At 44.0% G+C, this 15596-nt stretch overlaps 3 protein-coding genes across 4 annotated transcripts; 2 read left to right on the top strand and 1 right to left on the bottom strand.

The window, feature by feature from the left end:
- Positions 1-287: 287 nt before the first annotated feature.
- Positions 288-4939, top strand: LOC4331469 (C-terminal binding protein AN). Its single transcript, XM_015777287.3, has 7 exons — positions 288-977; positions 1993-2161; positions 2284-2414; positions 2829-3617; positions 3734-3781; positions 4303-4419; positions 4654-4939. The coding sequence occupies exons 1-7, from the start codon at positions 390-392 to the stop codon at positions 4726-4728; spliced, it is 1917 nt and encodes a 638-aa protein (XP_015632773.1). The 5' UTR covers positions 288-389; the 3' UTR covers positions 4729-4939.
- A 3636-nt stretch (positions 4940-8575) lies between these two features.
- LOC4331468 (anthranilate phosphoribosyltransferase, chloroplastic) lies at positions 8576-13205 on the top strand. 2 transcript variants are annotated; one of them, XM_015775501.2, is made up of 10 exons: positions 8576-8877; positions 8997-9140; positions 9229-9390; positions 9537-9620; positions 10975-11163; positions 11634-11724; positions 11866-11925; positions 12153-12271; positions 12599-12733; positions 12825-13205. In XM_015775501.2, the coding sequence occupies exons 1-10, from the start codon at positions 8683-8685 to the stop codon at positions 12831-12833; spliced, it is 1188 nt and encodes a 395-aa protein (XP_015630987.1). In that variant the 5' UTR covers positions 8576-8682; the 3' UTR covers positions 12834-13205. The 2 variants fall into 2 exon arrangements, with proteins under 2 accessions (XP_015630987.1, XP_015630986.1); XM_015775500.3 differs by lacking the exon at positions 12825-13205 and having other exon boundaries at positions 12599-12754.
- A 52-nt stretch (positions 13206-13257) lies between these two features.
- On the bottom strand, positions 13258-14880 carry LOC9268175 (uncharacterized). Its single transcript, XM_015775502.3, has 2 exons — positions 14304-14880; positions 13258-13603 (listed from the first exon to the last, which is right to left on the bottom strand). Exons 1-2 carry the CDS (start codon positions 14846-14848, stop codon positions 13450-13452), a joined length of 699 nt encoding a protein of 232 aa, XP_015630988.1. The 5' UTR covers positions 14849-14880; the 3' UTR covers positions 13258-13449.
- Between the last annotated feature and the right edge of the window lie 716 nt (positions 14881-15596).

Here is a 15596-nt window from a genome sequence, read left to right as displayed (position 1 = left end):
CTGGACTTTAGCTACTAGATCTTCATAAATATTGCCATGCTAAATAATGTTTTCGAATCATCACAATGAATTAAAGAAATAATTCAAGATTTGTTTGCATCTGCTCAGTCACTGGCAGTGGCGCGAGAGACACAAGCACAAGCTGCAAACAATTAACAATGCGAATCTGACGGTTTGCAACGCACCGTTCCCTCGTGAGCTGGTGAGTGGTGGCCCCCGTGCGGCCCACCACTCTGACAAGCGTAGTAGCAGCAGAGCATTTCTTCCCTCTTCTTCCTCTTCCCTTTGCACGGGACAAAAAGCCCCCCTCGGCCCGGAGACGGGAGGCCCGCACCAAAACCCGCGCCACGCGACGCTCCCGATCCGAGCGCCGAGAGGGAGGCGCAGGGATGGCCCGCTCGGCGGCCTCCGGCGGCGGCGGCGGGGGCCAGCCGCTGGTGGTGTCACTGAACTGCCTCGACGACCCGTCGCTGGAGCAGGAGGGGCTGGCCGGCGTGGCGGGGGTGGAGCACGTCCCCCTCTCCGCCGTCGCCTCCGGGCGCGTGGAGGCGGCCGCGGCCGTGCTCCTGCCCTCGCTCGCCTTCCTCCCGCGGGCCGCGCAGCGGCGCCTCCGCCCGTGGCAGCTCCTGCTCTGCCTCGGGTCGCCCGACCGCGCCGCGGACGCCGCCCTCGCCGCGGAGCTGGGCCTCCGCCTGGTCCACGTCGACGCCAACCGAGCCGAGGAGGTGGCCGACACCGTCATGGCGCTCTTCCTCGGGCTGCTCCGCCGGACCCACCTGCTCTCGCGCCACGCCTCGTCGGCCCCGGCCGCTGTCGCCGCTGGGTGGCTAGGCTCCGTCCAGCCGATGTGTCGCGGCATGAGGCGCTGCCGCGGCCTCGTGCTCGGCATCATTGGTCGATCCGCCGCCGCCCGCTGCCTCGCCACTCGCAGCCTCGCCTTCCGGATGGACGTCCTCTACTTCGATCCGCGCCATTCGGTACTGGATCTACGACTTGCTACGCTCCTGTAGTTTCCTCTTCTTACTACTGTTCTACGTATACTTGCACAGCTCTAAAACTCTGGATCTTAATCCGCGCATTGTTGTTGTGGTAATTTCATTTGGTCATACACCTAGCAACCGACTGGAACAGTTTCACCCCCAATTCTAGAATGAGTTGTTTTCTGATTAGTAATGTTCTGCTATGAACAAACTTCTTTGAACATATTAAGTTGGAATAGGTGATTGAACAGTTAGACAGTCCAAAGATTTGGAATGTTATGACTTAAATGATCTCACTGCTTCTGCCTATGATGAGACGTCCCTTTGTAATGTTGTGAGCTGAATGATCTCATTCCCTGTATTTTAGCAAAATTCTTCAGCTTTCTGAATGAGACAACTATATATTCTCTGTAAGCTGTGGTACGAATGCTAGCTGTTGGATAAAGAAGTAAGAACAATACTCCCTCCATTCCAAAATATAAGCATTTCTAGGGTTTTAGCAAAGATTAAGTGAATAGAAAAGAAACTATGATGCCCCCTCATAGATGAGGTATGGTTGGGGCCTTGGGGGTAATATGGGAAGCTTTTTTTTTTTTGGTGTGTGTGTGTTCGGGGGGGGGGGGGGGGGGTGGGACAAGTAGTACACCAGAAGGGCTATATTTTGGTACAAATTTAAAATGCTAGAAGTGCTTATATTTCGGAACGGAGGGAGTAGTAACTTATGCTAAAATGCAAAGGAGGGGATGACATTGTGACAAGAACATCTTGATGGGTATATCTTATCTGGTTCTAACCTATTCCCCCCCCCCCCCCCCAAAGTTTTCATGGGCTATTAACTTTCTGTTACATTAAGAAATCTCCCCAAATTCATGTTCAGTTCACATTATTTATGTCCAAAGTTCATGATATATATCTTGTCGCACTTGTATGCAATTACCTACTGATTTTAAGAAATGCTAGGCGGTAAAGTATTATTTTGACTATTCTAACTGAATTAGCATGTCTACTGAAGGCTAATGGAAAAGCAAAGCGGCCTTCCATTGTATTTCCTTCTGCCGCCAGGAGAATGGATACTCTCAATGATTTGTTGGCAGCAAGTGACCTTGTTTCACTGCACTGCACATTAACAAATGACACGATGCATATACTTAATGCTGACTGTCTGCAGCATGTAAAACCTGGTAAGGTTTATCTTCAACCCCTTTCTTTCTTCTGCTTTATGCATTATATATTCCGAAATAATGCTTATCATGCCTTTAGTTCAGCCGTAAAACACAGTATAATTTTCTTGTTTATCTCACAGGAGCATTCATAGTAAATACTGGAAGTTGCCAACTTATAGATGATTGTGCACTCAAACAGCTATTGATTGATGGTACAATAGCTGGTTGTGCATTGGATGGTGCTGAAGGTCCACAATGGATGGAAGCGTGGGTACGTCCATCAGCTTTTGATGTGTTTTTTTGTTGATAAGTGGCCATTTGCGATGGATGAAATTCATCTAAGATCAAAACATCACCATTTAGAATGCTCTGCTCTTCCGGATGTTGAAAAGGAATCTCTAGGAAAAACATATGGAAAATGAGTAAATATTTAATTTAGTTTAGCATCAAGTATTTCAAGTTCCCTGCACTCCACCTGTTGAGCTCTTACTATTTTAGGGATAACTTTGAACTCTCTTGATTCTGCATATTGTACAGAAGAGCAACAACCAATATGCTAGTAGTAGAGGACAAACAACTGTGCCCTTTTCTGCATTGCTATGGTGGTGCCACTTGTTCATCATCCATCTTATAAAAAAAGAACTTGTTGTTCAGCAAAATGATGGATACTATTTATTTGACATAGGTAAGGGAGATGCCAAATGTTTTAATTCTTCCTCGAAGTGCAGACTACAGTGAAGAAGTGTGGATGGAAATAAGAGAGAAAGCAATCACGATATTGCAGTCCTTTTTCTTTGATGGTGCTGTTCCAAGTAGTGCAATATCTGATGAAGATGAGGAAATTAGCGAAGCTGGAAATGAAGATGATCAGCTAGAAGAAAAGGTTAGCAGTTCACAAGTTTTTTATTCTGAGCAGCAGACAGATGAAAGTCAGTTAAAAATGGAGTACGAAAAGAGGAGAGCCATATCCCAGCATAAAGAGCCTCAAGCATCTGCTAGATCTCAACATATTGTCCCCCGATCAGAAGGAAGGCGCAGCCGTTCTGGAAAGAAAGGGAAAAAGAGACCTGCTCGCCGCAGATCTCAACAGAAAACAGATGAATTATCTGCTGTAGAGAGTGGCAGTAATTATTCCTCACGCAGAGATGATGATACTGCAATGAGTGGAAGGGACCAGGTATTGAGTTCCAGTTCACGATTTGCGTCTCCTGAGGACTCAAAATACAAGCAGAAATCTCCTGCTGAATCCCCAATGGAAATAACTTCTGAGACGAAGTTGCCTACAGTTCTCAGAAGGAAATATCCTGATACACTCAAAGATGGTTTTGTTGTAGCCTTGAGAACAAAAGATAATTCAGGGTTCCATGTTGCAAGACAGAGACTTGCTGGTGGTGGTGGTTGGATCCTTGATATCGTGTCAAATGCTACAAACAGGGACCCTGCTGCTCAGTTCCTAGTCACTTTCAAAAACAAGGTAATATAGTTTTAGCCTTTCCCTTTTTGTGCTTGCTTCAGTTACCCATTCAAATTTTACTTTAATGTGACGCATATCTGGCACTGGCACTTCTACTGACCCAATTTGCCTTTCAGGATACCATGGGATTACGTTCCTTCGTCGCTGGTGGTAAACTATTGCAGGTATCATCTCTCCTTTTCTGGTAGCTGCTGATTACTGCTTAAAAAAATATTAAGGTCTGCTATCATGTTTTCCTTTGAAATTAATGACACTTCTAGCCAAGCGAACTTATGAATCTGTTCTTTTCTATTTTGGTGTTTTAGCAGATTTATCGAAACTTAGCAAAAAGCTCATGATCGAATAGTCATTTAGGCCTCAATCTTAGCTTTGTAAGGTCATCTATTTTACTTTCCATAGTTAATCTGATGCCTCTGTTCCTTCGACTTGTTTCATCACTTGTCCGTGCCTCTATTTAATGCTTAGGTTTTATACCTCTACTTGTACAAGTTGCACTGTACAAGCAGATACACCCAACCAAAAGTAATAAGTTTGATTGCTCAAATGCGCAACATTTATAGGGCTACTAGTGCAACTTTTCCATTTCCAGTAGTAAAATGGGTTGAGAAACAGAAGTGTTTTGATTTCTTATCGACACCCAGGGTTGCTAATGTTCTAACATTTAACTTTTTTAAATGTGCTGAAGATTAATAGGAGGATGGAGTTTGTGTTTGCAAGTCATACATTTGATGTTTGGGAGAGCTGGATGCTGGAGGGGTCCTTGTTGGAGGGTTGCAAACTTATCAATTGCAGAAATTCATCGGTATGAACTTTTCCATTTGCTTCTAAAAAGAGGATTTCTATTATTTCATGCATCTCCTCCCCCCTTGCCCCCTCTTCAATAACGTTGTTTAAGTAGGTTACTGCTCTTTTTCTGTATAAAACAGTAGCACACTATGCGTCCAACCACGAAATGAAACAGTCACATTGTGTCCTATCCCATGTGCAAGCACTTAAGCTAATGTACTCAGCTTCCTACTGTTTGCATGTTCTGTAGGCTGTATTGGACGTCTGTATCGAGATCCTTGCAGCTGCGAGTGAAGAAGATGGAGTTACTCGGTGGCTAGATTAGGCCGCTGGGGACAGAAAAATGGACTGACTCGTTCTTGTTGCTTGGTTTGGTTTGTTGCCAACTCTCTTTTTCTGCCTAAAGTATTCAATTTTCGCTTTTGTAGTACAGGAACCTTGTGGGCACAGAGTGTATGATTGTACGTGTTGTCTTGCTAAACCTGACCTTCAACACTGTAGTAAGTTTTGATTTTTATCCTTGCACGTTTGATGCTCGTATTCCCCATGGGGAAGCCTTCGACTCTTCGACGGCAGTGTGAACTGCTGTTAGCCATTGTCCTTTGCAGATTTCCTCGTGTCGAAGCTCCCTAGAATCCAGGGAGTATTATGCAATGTTTTTCTTTCTTGGGAATCCGGATGCGCACACGTGATCGGTATGTGTAATAGCGGAAGCACACGTCACCAAGACATTTTGGTCTGGTCCTTTTTAAATTTTATTTTATAAATAAACCCCTAGAAAAAAATATTTCATAAATAGTCTTGGCAACAGGACAACTGGCACCAAGATCCAATGTTTTGACACTGACACCCTTGCTCTCTAGCAGCCGAGATGTAGAGGAGTCGGCGCTTGAGGACCTAGGCTGCGTTTAGTTTCACCTTAAAATTGAAAGTTTGAAGAAATTGAAATGATTCGATAGAAAAGTTAAAAGTTTAAATGTATAGGAAAGTTCGATGTGACGGAAAAAGTTGAAAGTTTAAAAAAAAAAGTTAAAATCTAAACCGAGCCCTAGTTTATTTTATAAATACGGAGTAGGTCCTTGGTGCTAATATTCTTGGTACCGATCCCATTTGCATCATTGACTATTTGACTTTGCTTTTACAGAGGGCTATGGTAGGGTGCCAGTTATTATTGGCGTCGAGGCATTGAACTTTCGTGTTAATGAACTGATGTTGAGGAAAAAGATCTATTCTTAAAATAGGATTTTTTTAAATCTATTTATATAAAAAAAATCAACATCCAGTTCTGATATCCCTCCCTGATGTTATTGGTAATCCACAGGCGCCGGGCAAACACCGGCAACCTGAAATCTACCAACCACTGGAGGAAAATTCTGCCGTGACCCCATGTCCCCATCGCAGGCAACAACACTACGAACGCACAGCAAACAACCTATCTTGCCCGGAACCGGAGCTGAACGGAAGAGAGGTAGGAGTACACCTAGTAGTCAAGTTCCATTCATCTACATCCAAGCGCGGTGCCGTGCAGCCGTACTACTCGTCCTCCCCGGCTCCCCGCGCTTGTCACCAAGGGAGAAAAGAAATGTTGTACTATCTGCAGAAGTCGTAGCCTATTTTTAATCCAACATTACGCAATTGCGAGCATTATCTGACTTTGTAGTTTGTACCGAACCGCTTGCACGTACTGGTGGCTGGCAAAAAATAATTCTATCTCGCTGTCCTCTCTGACCGGATTAATGGAGGCTGTGTTTATGTCTAGTTCAACGTAAAGTTTAGATTTTGGTTAAAATTAAAGATGATGTGACTAAGAAATTGTGTATATGACATATTGATGTGATGAAAAAGGAGTATCTAAATTTTAAATCTAAACACGGGTGCTGTCATGTCATGCCTGTCTCGTCAAAACGAAATCTCTCGAATTGAAAACAAGCCATGTGATACGCACGCGAGATAGGGAACCGGTCGAGCAACTGTCCTTTTCTAGTTAAAGATTACTAGATTTTATGTCCATTTTCGTTAGCACATACTCTCTCCTCCTTGTAGCTGTCGAATTACGTCTAACGTTCGATTGTTTGTTTTATTTTAAATTTTTTTTAATTAGTATTTACATTGATATTAGATGATAAAACATGTATAATATTTTACACGTGATTTATTTTTCTAATATTTTTATAAATTTTTTAAATAAGATGAATGATCAAATATTGGATACAGAGGTCCACAGCACACTTAAAATGAGATGTATGGAGTAACTACTAAATGATGTGATTGGTGCGAAATTTTTCTACGGAATTTGCTTTAAAATATCAAATATCTATTTGTCAAATTTATAATGATTAAATCATAATTAGTCGTATGTTGATGATTTTTTTTTCATTTTACATGCGTTAACTTAATCTTCCAGTCTCATCAGTTTCATCAATTCAAACATAACATAGTATATCGTGGTCGCGACAAAAGATATGAGCAAGTTGGATTTGTGGTGTTTGTGCAACGAATCAGCAAAATCTTACAGCCAGATCGTTGGAAAAGGTCGCCACGGAAGAAGCAGGGAGAGTACCATCAGCAGGACGAGCTCACGAGAACGAGTTTTTCGTCCTGTCTCTCCAACAACCAAAGCGTAGAAACATCGCGATTTCCACGTGCGCAATAATTCATCCTATAATAATCTTCTTCTTTTTTGGAATAATCCGATGATAGTGTAGGATGTATGGCACATATGCTGCATAGTCCTATAAGAGCAGGTACAATAGCAGGCTACAAGCCAGCTATAAACATATTTTAAAGAGATAAAAGAAGAGAGAGAAGAGCAGCGGGCTACATATAGTCAGCTGCAGCACGGATTTCAAGACGTAATATGTGTATGACTAGTGAGACTAGGTATTAATAGTATAGTAAGCAACTATTGTATGAATTGGCTATTGCGTTGGTTATAGATGATTTGGAGCTAGTAGTGGACTATACTATTAAACTTGCTCTAAAGCACTCATCGACTGCAACCTACTCCCAAACATCAAATTACACGGTTTTTCTTATAAGATAAAAGTATCAAAGTGATTGTACCAAATGCATTTTGGAGAGGCATTAAATTACACCATGTTGTAATTCTATACTAAGGGCCCACGAAGGATTGGTAAAAAAAATAATCATAGGAATAATTTTCTTAGGATTTTTCTTCCTATATACCCTATGATTTTTTTAAAAAAAAATGGATATATCCGGCCTCTATATATAAATCAGATATACACAGTAACACAGCTATTGATGGAACATGCCAGTTTTGCGAGCGCTTAGGATCCAACCTGGATGGGCTACGTGCACGACGGTAATGCTATCCAACCAATCAACATTTAGTTCCCATATCCTTTGATTTATAGGAAAAGGACGTTAAACTTTGTATAGTATTACATTCCTATAATCAATTCTAAAGAGAATTAAGTGAGAGGTTAGATATCTTAGAACCTTGTCTGTGTTTTCTACTCCATATTATAGGATTAAAGAAACACGCTACTTCAATTTATATGTTTTTCCTATCCTTTATTTCTTTATTCCTATAATACGTTTTAAAGGGGGTTAACCATTTAAGGAAATAGTTGCCTAATAAAAAGAGTTAGTACGGCAGTAGATCAGATATTCAGATACTGTAGTTTCAAACTTTCAATAACTGTAGTACAGATTATTATTATTCCTGCATACTCCCTCCGTCCAAAAAAAAGGCAAACCGCGGGTTTGCGTGCCAACGTTTGACTGTTCGTCTTATATGAAATTTTTTTATAATTAGTATTTTCATTGTTGTTAGATGATAAAACATGATGAATACTTTATGCGTGACTTATCTTTTTAATTTTTTTTCATAATTTTTTCAAATAAGACGGACGGTCAAACATTGGACACGGAAACGAGGGTTTGTCTTTTTTTGGGACGGAGGGAGTACTCATCCTATGCAACAAGGCTGCGTTTAGTTCCGTCCAAAGTTTGGATTTTGATTGAAATTGGAGATGATGTGACTGAAAAGTTGTGTGTGTATGACATGTTGATGTGATGGAATTTTGCAAACTTTAGATCCAAACACACCCAAAAGTGGAAAAGAAAAGTGAGGTTGGTGGCGAGCAGATCTGTTTCAGTTTCGCAGCCATCCCTACAAAATCCGCTCGCTCGCAGGTCTCCGCCTCACACCAACACACGGAACACTGGGCTGGCTTCTCTCTTCCTCTGAAGTCTGAACCCCACCCCCAACCCGCACGAATCCACTCGCCCCTCGCGTCGCCTCGCCGCACCAATGGCGGCGGCGTCGATCAAGCTCTCCTCCTCCGCCAAGCCCCTCGCCCCCGCGCCGGTCTCCCACCTCCTCCCCCTCCGCGCGCACCACGCGCGGCCGCTCCCCGCGCGCCTCCCGCCGCCGCCCCGCGTCGCCGTGCAACACACCGCCGCGCGGGCCTCCGATGCCTCCCCCCGCACCGCCTCCTTCGACAAGGTGCGCCCCGCAATGTCTCGTCGCTTCTCCCCCTCTTCGTCCTCATCTGGTCCGGGGCTCGTCTCAGCCGTTTGTTTGTTTGTTTGTTTGTTTGTTTGTTGTGGTGGTGGTGACGTCAGGTGCTGGAGACGCTGATCGGCGGTGACCACTTCTCGGAGGAGGAGGCGGAGGCGACGCTGCGGCTGCTGCTGGAGGAGGAGAACGAGGCGCGCATCGCCGCCTTCCTCGTGCTCCTCAGGGCCAAGGGCGAGACCTACGAAGAGGTGGGTGCGCCGCCTCAGCCGCGGCGCTAATTTTGATTTCGTTCTGGTCCAGAGATGGGAGTGAGAGATTTCTCCGCCTTGTTCTCAGATCGTGGGGTTGGCGAAGGCGATGATAGGCTGCTGCGTCCGGGTCGACGGGCTCGATGACGCCGTCGACATTGTCGGCACCGGCGGGGACGGCGCGGACACCGTCAACATCTCCACCGGCTCCACCATCCTCGCCGCCGCGGCGGGTGCCAAAGTCGCCAAGGTACTGGCTCCTCGCCCCTTTCATTTGTTTATGGGAGATTATACATGCGCATGCCATTTTCCCTTCAGTTTGTGCTCCAATTGGATTTAGGTAGTAGTACTACTAGTGGTGATGCAATAATGTGTTCTCGCTTGCGTTTTGTGCAGCAAGGGAGCAGAGCTAGCTCGTCGGCCTGCGGCAGCGCCGATGTGCTGGAGGCGTTTGGTGTCAACATCGAGTTGGGACCCGAGGTAGTTGCCTTTGCCTGATTGACCACTGATTGCTTTCTGCCTGGTCCTGTGAGCTAGTATTGCCTTTAGGATCTTATATTCATGCATTTATATTGTACTCCTGTACTCTGTAGCACTAGTAGGAGCACTATTCATGCTTCATGGCAACTGGCAAGTGATATTACCTCGTGAATACCTCTAAAATATGATGTGGGTTGCAGGCCTAGATCACCCGTGTGGTTTTAACCTTTAGTTTGGTGAAGTAATTTCTGTGTTTGACTTTTTTTTTCTCTGTCAAGTACATAATCGTACATATGAAATGGAAGCTGAAACAGCATGGTCCCTTTGCAAGCCACCCAAAGAAAAGAAGGCTATGAAGAGTAGTCGAAGACCATAGCTCCCTTTCGTCTAAAGACACGTGTGATGTTTACAGCATGTGTATTTTTTTTTCTGGGAATAAAAGGTTAGGCTACAAAAGCAGGCCACCTGCATCTCAGTGGATCACAAAGTTCCAGTACAAGTGGTTTGGTCTGTTCATGAGATACATAAACAGAGGGAGAGATTCTACATTAGAACTACAACACCAGTATCCATACCCATAATACATAACCCAATTCAAACCTTTGCTCCAACACTGAGGGTGCTGACTGCAGAGCTGCACATCCACCAAGCTGCTGGTAGCGGAACTAGAAAATTTTGTAGAGCAGGCCATGCAGTAGGAATTATATAAGCATGTTCCAAATGATAGATCTATACTCATTCTAGTGCTAAATTGTGTACCGCGTAAAATAGTACGATACTTGGGGATAGGGGTAGCCACGGCCCCTGCCAGTCCTCTGTCTCTCTGCCACTGCAAGCAGATATAGCTTACTGAAAATTTGTGCTGACCACTGAGGTTGGTACCTCCAACCTTCATCTGACTGAGGTGCGAAGCACGCCCCATTTGTCTAGTTGACATCTCAGATCTACTACATAGATGTGTAGATCAGCCTCTTTATGGTTCTATCATTTGTTTAGGTTTGCTTATCGGTGTAAAAAGGCACAATTGAATTGTTGGATTCCAGTAATTGGATTATGAACATCAACATTTGAAGTTACTGTGTGCAGATACACATAGCTTGTTCTTGTAGTCACAAACTGAGGCTGAATGGTGTTACATATTTAGACTCGTCTCTAGATATTTGTGGACAAAGGGAGTAGTTAGGAATTCTAGATGTAGTCGCTCCATTTATTTATAATGTGGCTGTTTCTTCTAAGCACAGAAAGGCTGGTTGCCCCTGGCTTTTCAAATTTTACATTATTCACTATTATATGCATCTTATGGCATCAGAAACCTGGTGGGGTTTATATATATTATTGTATTTTCTTTTTTCAGGGTATTAAACGATGTGTCAATGAGGTGGGTGTTGGATTCATGATGTCTGCAAACTATCATCCAGCAATGAAAATCGTGAAACCTGTGAGGAAGAAGCTGAAAATAAAGACAGTTTTCAATATCCTTGGTCCTCTCTTAAATCCAGCAAGGGTGCCTTATGCTGTTATTGGTGTTTACCACGAGAACATAGTAAGTTCCTTATTCATTTCTTCTTTTCTTCTAGTAAATCATCAAAGCATAAATAGTATGATATGCAAGAAAAGATTTTTTAAAGTGACAATTTAATATTTCGTTGACCCACATGATCGTCATCATCACCACTATTGTCTTGGTTTTATACTTAAAGTAGGTGTAGGGCAGTTTTTAAGTTGACAAATGATGCGAGTTTATATTAAAGACCTTAAAGGCAAGCATCAGACATCTACTGTTGAGCTGTTGAACCGATGTTGCTCAATTCAGAGTTCAGATATAAGATTCTCCTTTTCCAATTTTTAGTGAACTTCATCTTTAGCAAATATTGTGTTACTTGACTTGCAGATACATGGTTATAAAGCTTTTTTTCTTGAGATGTCAGCCCCGCTAAAAGCTATATTGCAGTTGCTGGTTTTCCATCTAGTGTTCATTGTTCATCCCTAATGAACATATTTTGTTTTACTCAGGTTACCAAGATGGCTAAGGCAGCTCAGAAATTTGGAATGAAGAGAGCATTGGTTGTCCATTCGAAGGGTTTGGATGAAATAAGCCCACTTGGTACGGACACATACTAATGTATCCATTTCACCACTGTGCTACACTGCTGCTAAAATTCCATGATTCCTCAAAAAAATACCTTGGAATATTAAAACTAAGTGTTCTGCATTTAACTGAGAATTTCTTTTATCAATGCTGTAGGGCCTGGATATATCCTTGATGTCACACCAAGAAAGATTGAAAAAATGCTCTTCGATCCATGTACGAGTTTTTTTTTCTATGTTTTTCTCAGAATTTTTAGAAACAGAGACTGTTTATTGGACTCACTTGTGTAATTTGAGCGAGTCTTCGAGTTTAGTCTCATCAATTGCATGTTTTATGCACATTATACTTATTTCTAATTATGCATGCTAACTTCTGAAATACATTATGACGATATGATACACTTTTTTTTTAGTCTCACTTTTTAAAATTATGTTACAATCCAGTGGATTTTGGTATACCCCGCTGCACGCTGGAAGATCTAAAAGGAGGTGATCCAGCGTTCAACGCAAAAGTTCTCCAGGATGTTCTTGCTGGTCAAAGAGGTTCAATTGCTGATGCTCTCGTAAGTTAATCATTACAGTTATCCTCTCTTTCTAGTTACTTCTACTTTCTACCTTCTAAACTTCTTGTAATGCATTTTTTTACAATGAACTCAGAATTCTGCAGTGGTTAGCCTATCTTTAACATACGAATATTTCATAGGAAGTTCTTCAATAGATGGGGGTTTGCAGTGCGCCCTGTCATAAACAGCTTACCGATCCTTGTCATGATAGGATTTAATTTTGTTTAGATTTTTTTTCACAAATCATATATGACACTTAATTATTACCTTGCACACGTTGAGTTGCTTTGCTATGCAAAACATTAATCAATCTTTTTTTCTTCATAGGTGCTGAATGCTGCAGCATCTCTTCTTGTCAGTGGTAAAGTAAATACTTTGCATGATGGTGTAGCGTTAGCACAGGAAACACAACGCTCCGGGGAGGCCATCAACACACTTGAATCCTGGATAAAGATTTCCAATGTAAGTACTTCTGATAATTAATATTTGCAAAGCACATTTTGTCTGTCAGCTAAATATGAATCTGACGCCCTCCGGAAAATTGTTGATACAGAGTTGCTGAGACTGATGTTGGTTGGCCAACAGAATTCCTCGATAAGATCCTCACCAAAGAAAAAAAAGGGATTCTTCAATAAGACCTGAGGAATGATGGCAAATAAGGATTATTTTAGGTTATCTTTGTCCATAGTGACATATTTATGTATGTTCGTTCCAAGTGCCATCTGGGGTGAGATTATAAGGTTATGGTTGGGATTGTAGCTTCTTTTCTAGTCTATTTAGAGATAGATGACTCTTGTTTAGAGATCTTGGTAGTGCCCGTTACATTATGTGCTAGTGCAAGGCGTGGAAGGAAAACGGAGCTATACAGTATATCTGTTCAATGTTGCATCTCAATTTTGTAAAATGCTTCAGAAACAATACATATGATTCATCTCGACTGCCTCCCATTATAAACTGAACTTGAGTTCACAACGATACCCTGGATGTGCACGCAATTATGGAATCATTTCCAATATGCCTATCTTCAGTTTTTCACACACAATCAGTTCACAAGCACAAAATGGACACTCATAAGTATGTACAAAACCATACATTAGTATTGATACACCCAGTGGTGGCAGGCAGATAAGTCTGCGCTAGCTATCTAAGACCAAAACGATGGACGCTAGCAGCAGCATTCAGATTTTCTTTGGGGAAGAAGCGTTGTGTTTCGCCGCCTTGAGGATCGCGGCCCGGATGGCGGACTCGTTGCCGTGATCTCCCCGGCTCGACTTGCGCCACCGCCGATCCCACAGCAGCGACCAGCACCGCACGGTCTCGCCATCTCTCTCCCTGCATCATCGTCATCATCAGTTCGTTTCACGTCGCGATTAGCAAGTCGATCTCAGAATTGCCGGCATTAAACCAGACGCTGCGCACGCTATCTGGTCCACGAATTCAGTGAGACAAGGACGCGTCCCCTTGTCCCGACTCATGTGGTTGCGTGGTAACCATCTATCCGTTTGTACGACACTCGCTTCCCTTGCTTTCTCCATCGGAGTAGGTCGTCGCATTTACAGTAACTCGTACTACTCGTGTAAAACAGTAATCTGTAGCATGTACTACTGGATATACCAAACAGTAACAGGTGGAATGATGTGGGGAACGTACAAGCAGTCAAGCAGGTTGATCTTCGTTTTACAGATTGCGCGGATCAGCAGGCGGCATCTAGAGTAGGACCATTTCTATGTAGACTCGTTTTACTTTACCTTTGGAATTGCCGTGCCGGCTTTGATGCTTATACGTTTTGCTTTTGTTGACTGTCTATGTACGGGTTTGATTGGTCCTATGCTGTGGGAGTACTATATTATCGCTAGCTGAATAAAAACGAATTTACTAAATAGTACAATATTTGTGTTGAAAAAGTTGGTTCTTCTAACGAATTTCTGTGTGTTCTTCGTGATCTAGTACTAATTAATCTCCTTAATTTGCAATCAAACTGATGGAGAACATAGAGATGGAGTGTTAGTTGGAGTCAGAATTGATTGATTACCTCTTGTTGCGATCGGAGCAGACACTGGCGGTCCGGCCGCCGGAGACCGACGGCGGCCGGCCGGGGCCAGTGGTGCGCGGCGCGGTGAAGCTGCGGGTGAAGGAGCGTGGCATGTAGAAGTTGAGCAGGACGCCGTCGCTGCTGCTGCGGAAGCTGCTGCCGCCCGCGCTGTCCCACCGCCTCGCCGACCCCCTCCTCTCCGGCCTCCCCGCCGCCGCCGCCGCCTGCTGCTGCTGCTCCGACTGCCTGCCGGACGCCGTCCGCGCCGGGCCCGGCTCTGCCTTCCCCTCCGACGGCGAAGGCGAAGGCGGCGCCACGCCGACACCGCCGGCCTTCTCGACGAGGTCCGTGAGCGAGAGCTCGTACTCGGACTCGGGGAGGTCATGCAGCATCCCGAGCATCTCCTCCCGCCTCCGCGCGATCTCCTGCGCCCTCGCCGACAGCCCGGCGTCCACCGCCTGCGGGCTCATCCCGGGCACCCACATCCCGGCCGCCGCCGCCGCCGCCGCCGGCTGCTGCTGCAACTCCGAGCTCGCCTGGAGCATGGCTACTCCGAGCGAAACGAGCGGCAAAGAGTGAGAAGTAGTAGCGCGTACTGGTCGCGATATAACGATCGAGAAGAGGAGAGAAAACGGGTCGACGACGACGACTCGATCGATCGATCGATCGGGGCGAGTGGTGAGGGAGACGACGACGCGCGCGCGCGCGCGCGAAGGCGTGGGAGTGGGCGTGGGCGCGTACGCGACACGACGCGCGCGCGGATTTGACGAAGCGATCGCGGTTGGATACGTAGCGTTGGAATCTAGAAGCTCTTCTTCTCTTTTTTGTCCTTTTGTTTTTCCGGATGGATGATCCTGACCTCATCCATGCCTTCGGTTGCACGCATTGAATATTTTGTACTTTCTTCGTTTTTTTAATAGATGACGCCATTAATTTTTTCTCATATGTTTGACCATTCGTCTTATTTAAAAAAATTTATGCAAATGTATAAGATATAAATCACAATTAAAGTACTATGAGTGATAAAACAACTCATAACAAAATAATTTATAATTATGTAAATTTTTTGAATAAGACGAATGGTCAAACATGTGAGAAAAAATCAACGGCGTCATCTATTAAAAAAACGGAAGTAGTATTTATTTACATGTTCGTCCTCTGTTCATATACAACAGGGTAAAACCGTAAAAGTATAGAAGGAGCGAACTGCGATCACCGAGGGTCGTCGGATCGAGAACCACGTCTCGGATCTGTCACTTATATACACACTCTCCGTCCTAAGAAAAAAAAAAG

The sequence above is a fragment of the Oryza sativa genome, chromosome 3 (assembly GCF_034140825.1).
Source record: "Oryza sativa Japonica Group chromosome 3, ASM3414082v1".
NCBI lineage: Eukaryota > Viridiplantae > Streptophyta > Magnoliopsida > Poales > Poaceae > Oryza > Oryza sativa.
This window is presented reverse-complemented; position numbering and strand designations above follow the sequence as displayed.

What these genes read in the sequence shown, in the direction of transcription:
- LOC9268175 (XM_015775502.3), bottom strand. Translation starts at nt 14,848, where the DNA reads ATGCTCCAGGCGAGCTCGGAGTTGCAGCAGCAGCCGGCGGCGGCGGCG. An exon ending in TGCTCCGATCGCAACAAGAG is followed by an intron (nt 13,604 to 14,303) that starts GTAATCAATCAA and finishes ACGATGATGCAG; the next exon opens with GGAGAGAGATGGCGAGACCG.
- LOC4331469 (XM_015777287.3), top strand. Translation starts at nt 390, where the DNA reads ATGGCCCGCTCGGCGGCCTCCGGCGGCGGCGGCGGGGGCCAGCCGCTG. An exon ending in CACAATGGATGGAAGCGTGG is followed by an intron (nt 2,415 to 2,828) that starts GTACGTCCATCA and finishes TATTTGACATAG; the next exon opens with GTAAGGGAGATGCCAAATGT. An exon ending in TCAATTGCAGAAATTCATCG is followed by an intron (nt 4,420 to 4,653) that starts GTATGAACTTTT and finishes CATGTTCTGTAG; the next exon opens with GCTGTATTGGACGTCTGTAT.
- LOC4331468 (XM_015775500.3), top strand. Translation starts at nt 8,683, where the DNA reads ATGGCGGCGGCGTCGATCAAGCTCTCCTCCTCCGCCAAGCCCCTCGCC. An exon ending in AAAAATGCTCTTCGATCCAT is followed by an intron (nt 11,926 to 12,152) that starts GTACGAGTTTTT and finishes GTTACAATCCAG; the next exon opens with TGGATTTTGGTATACCCCGC. An exon ending in GTTCAATTGCTGATGCTCTC is followed by an intron (nt 12,272 to 12,598) that starts GTAAGTTAATCA and finishes TTTTCTTCATAG; the next exon opens with GTGCTGAATGCTGCAGCATC.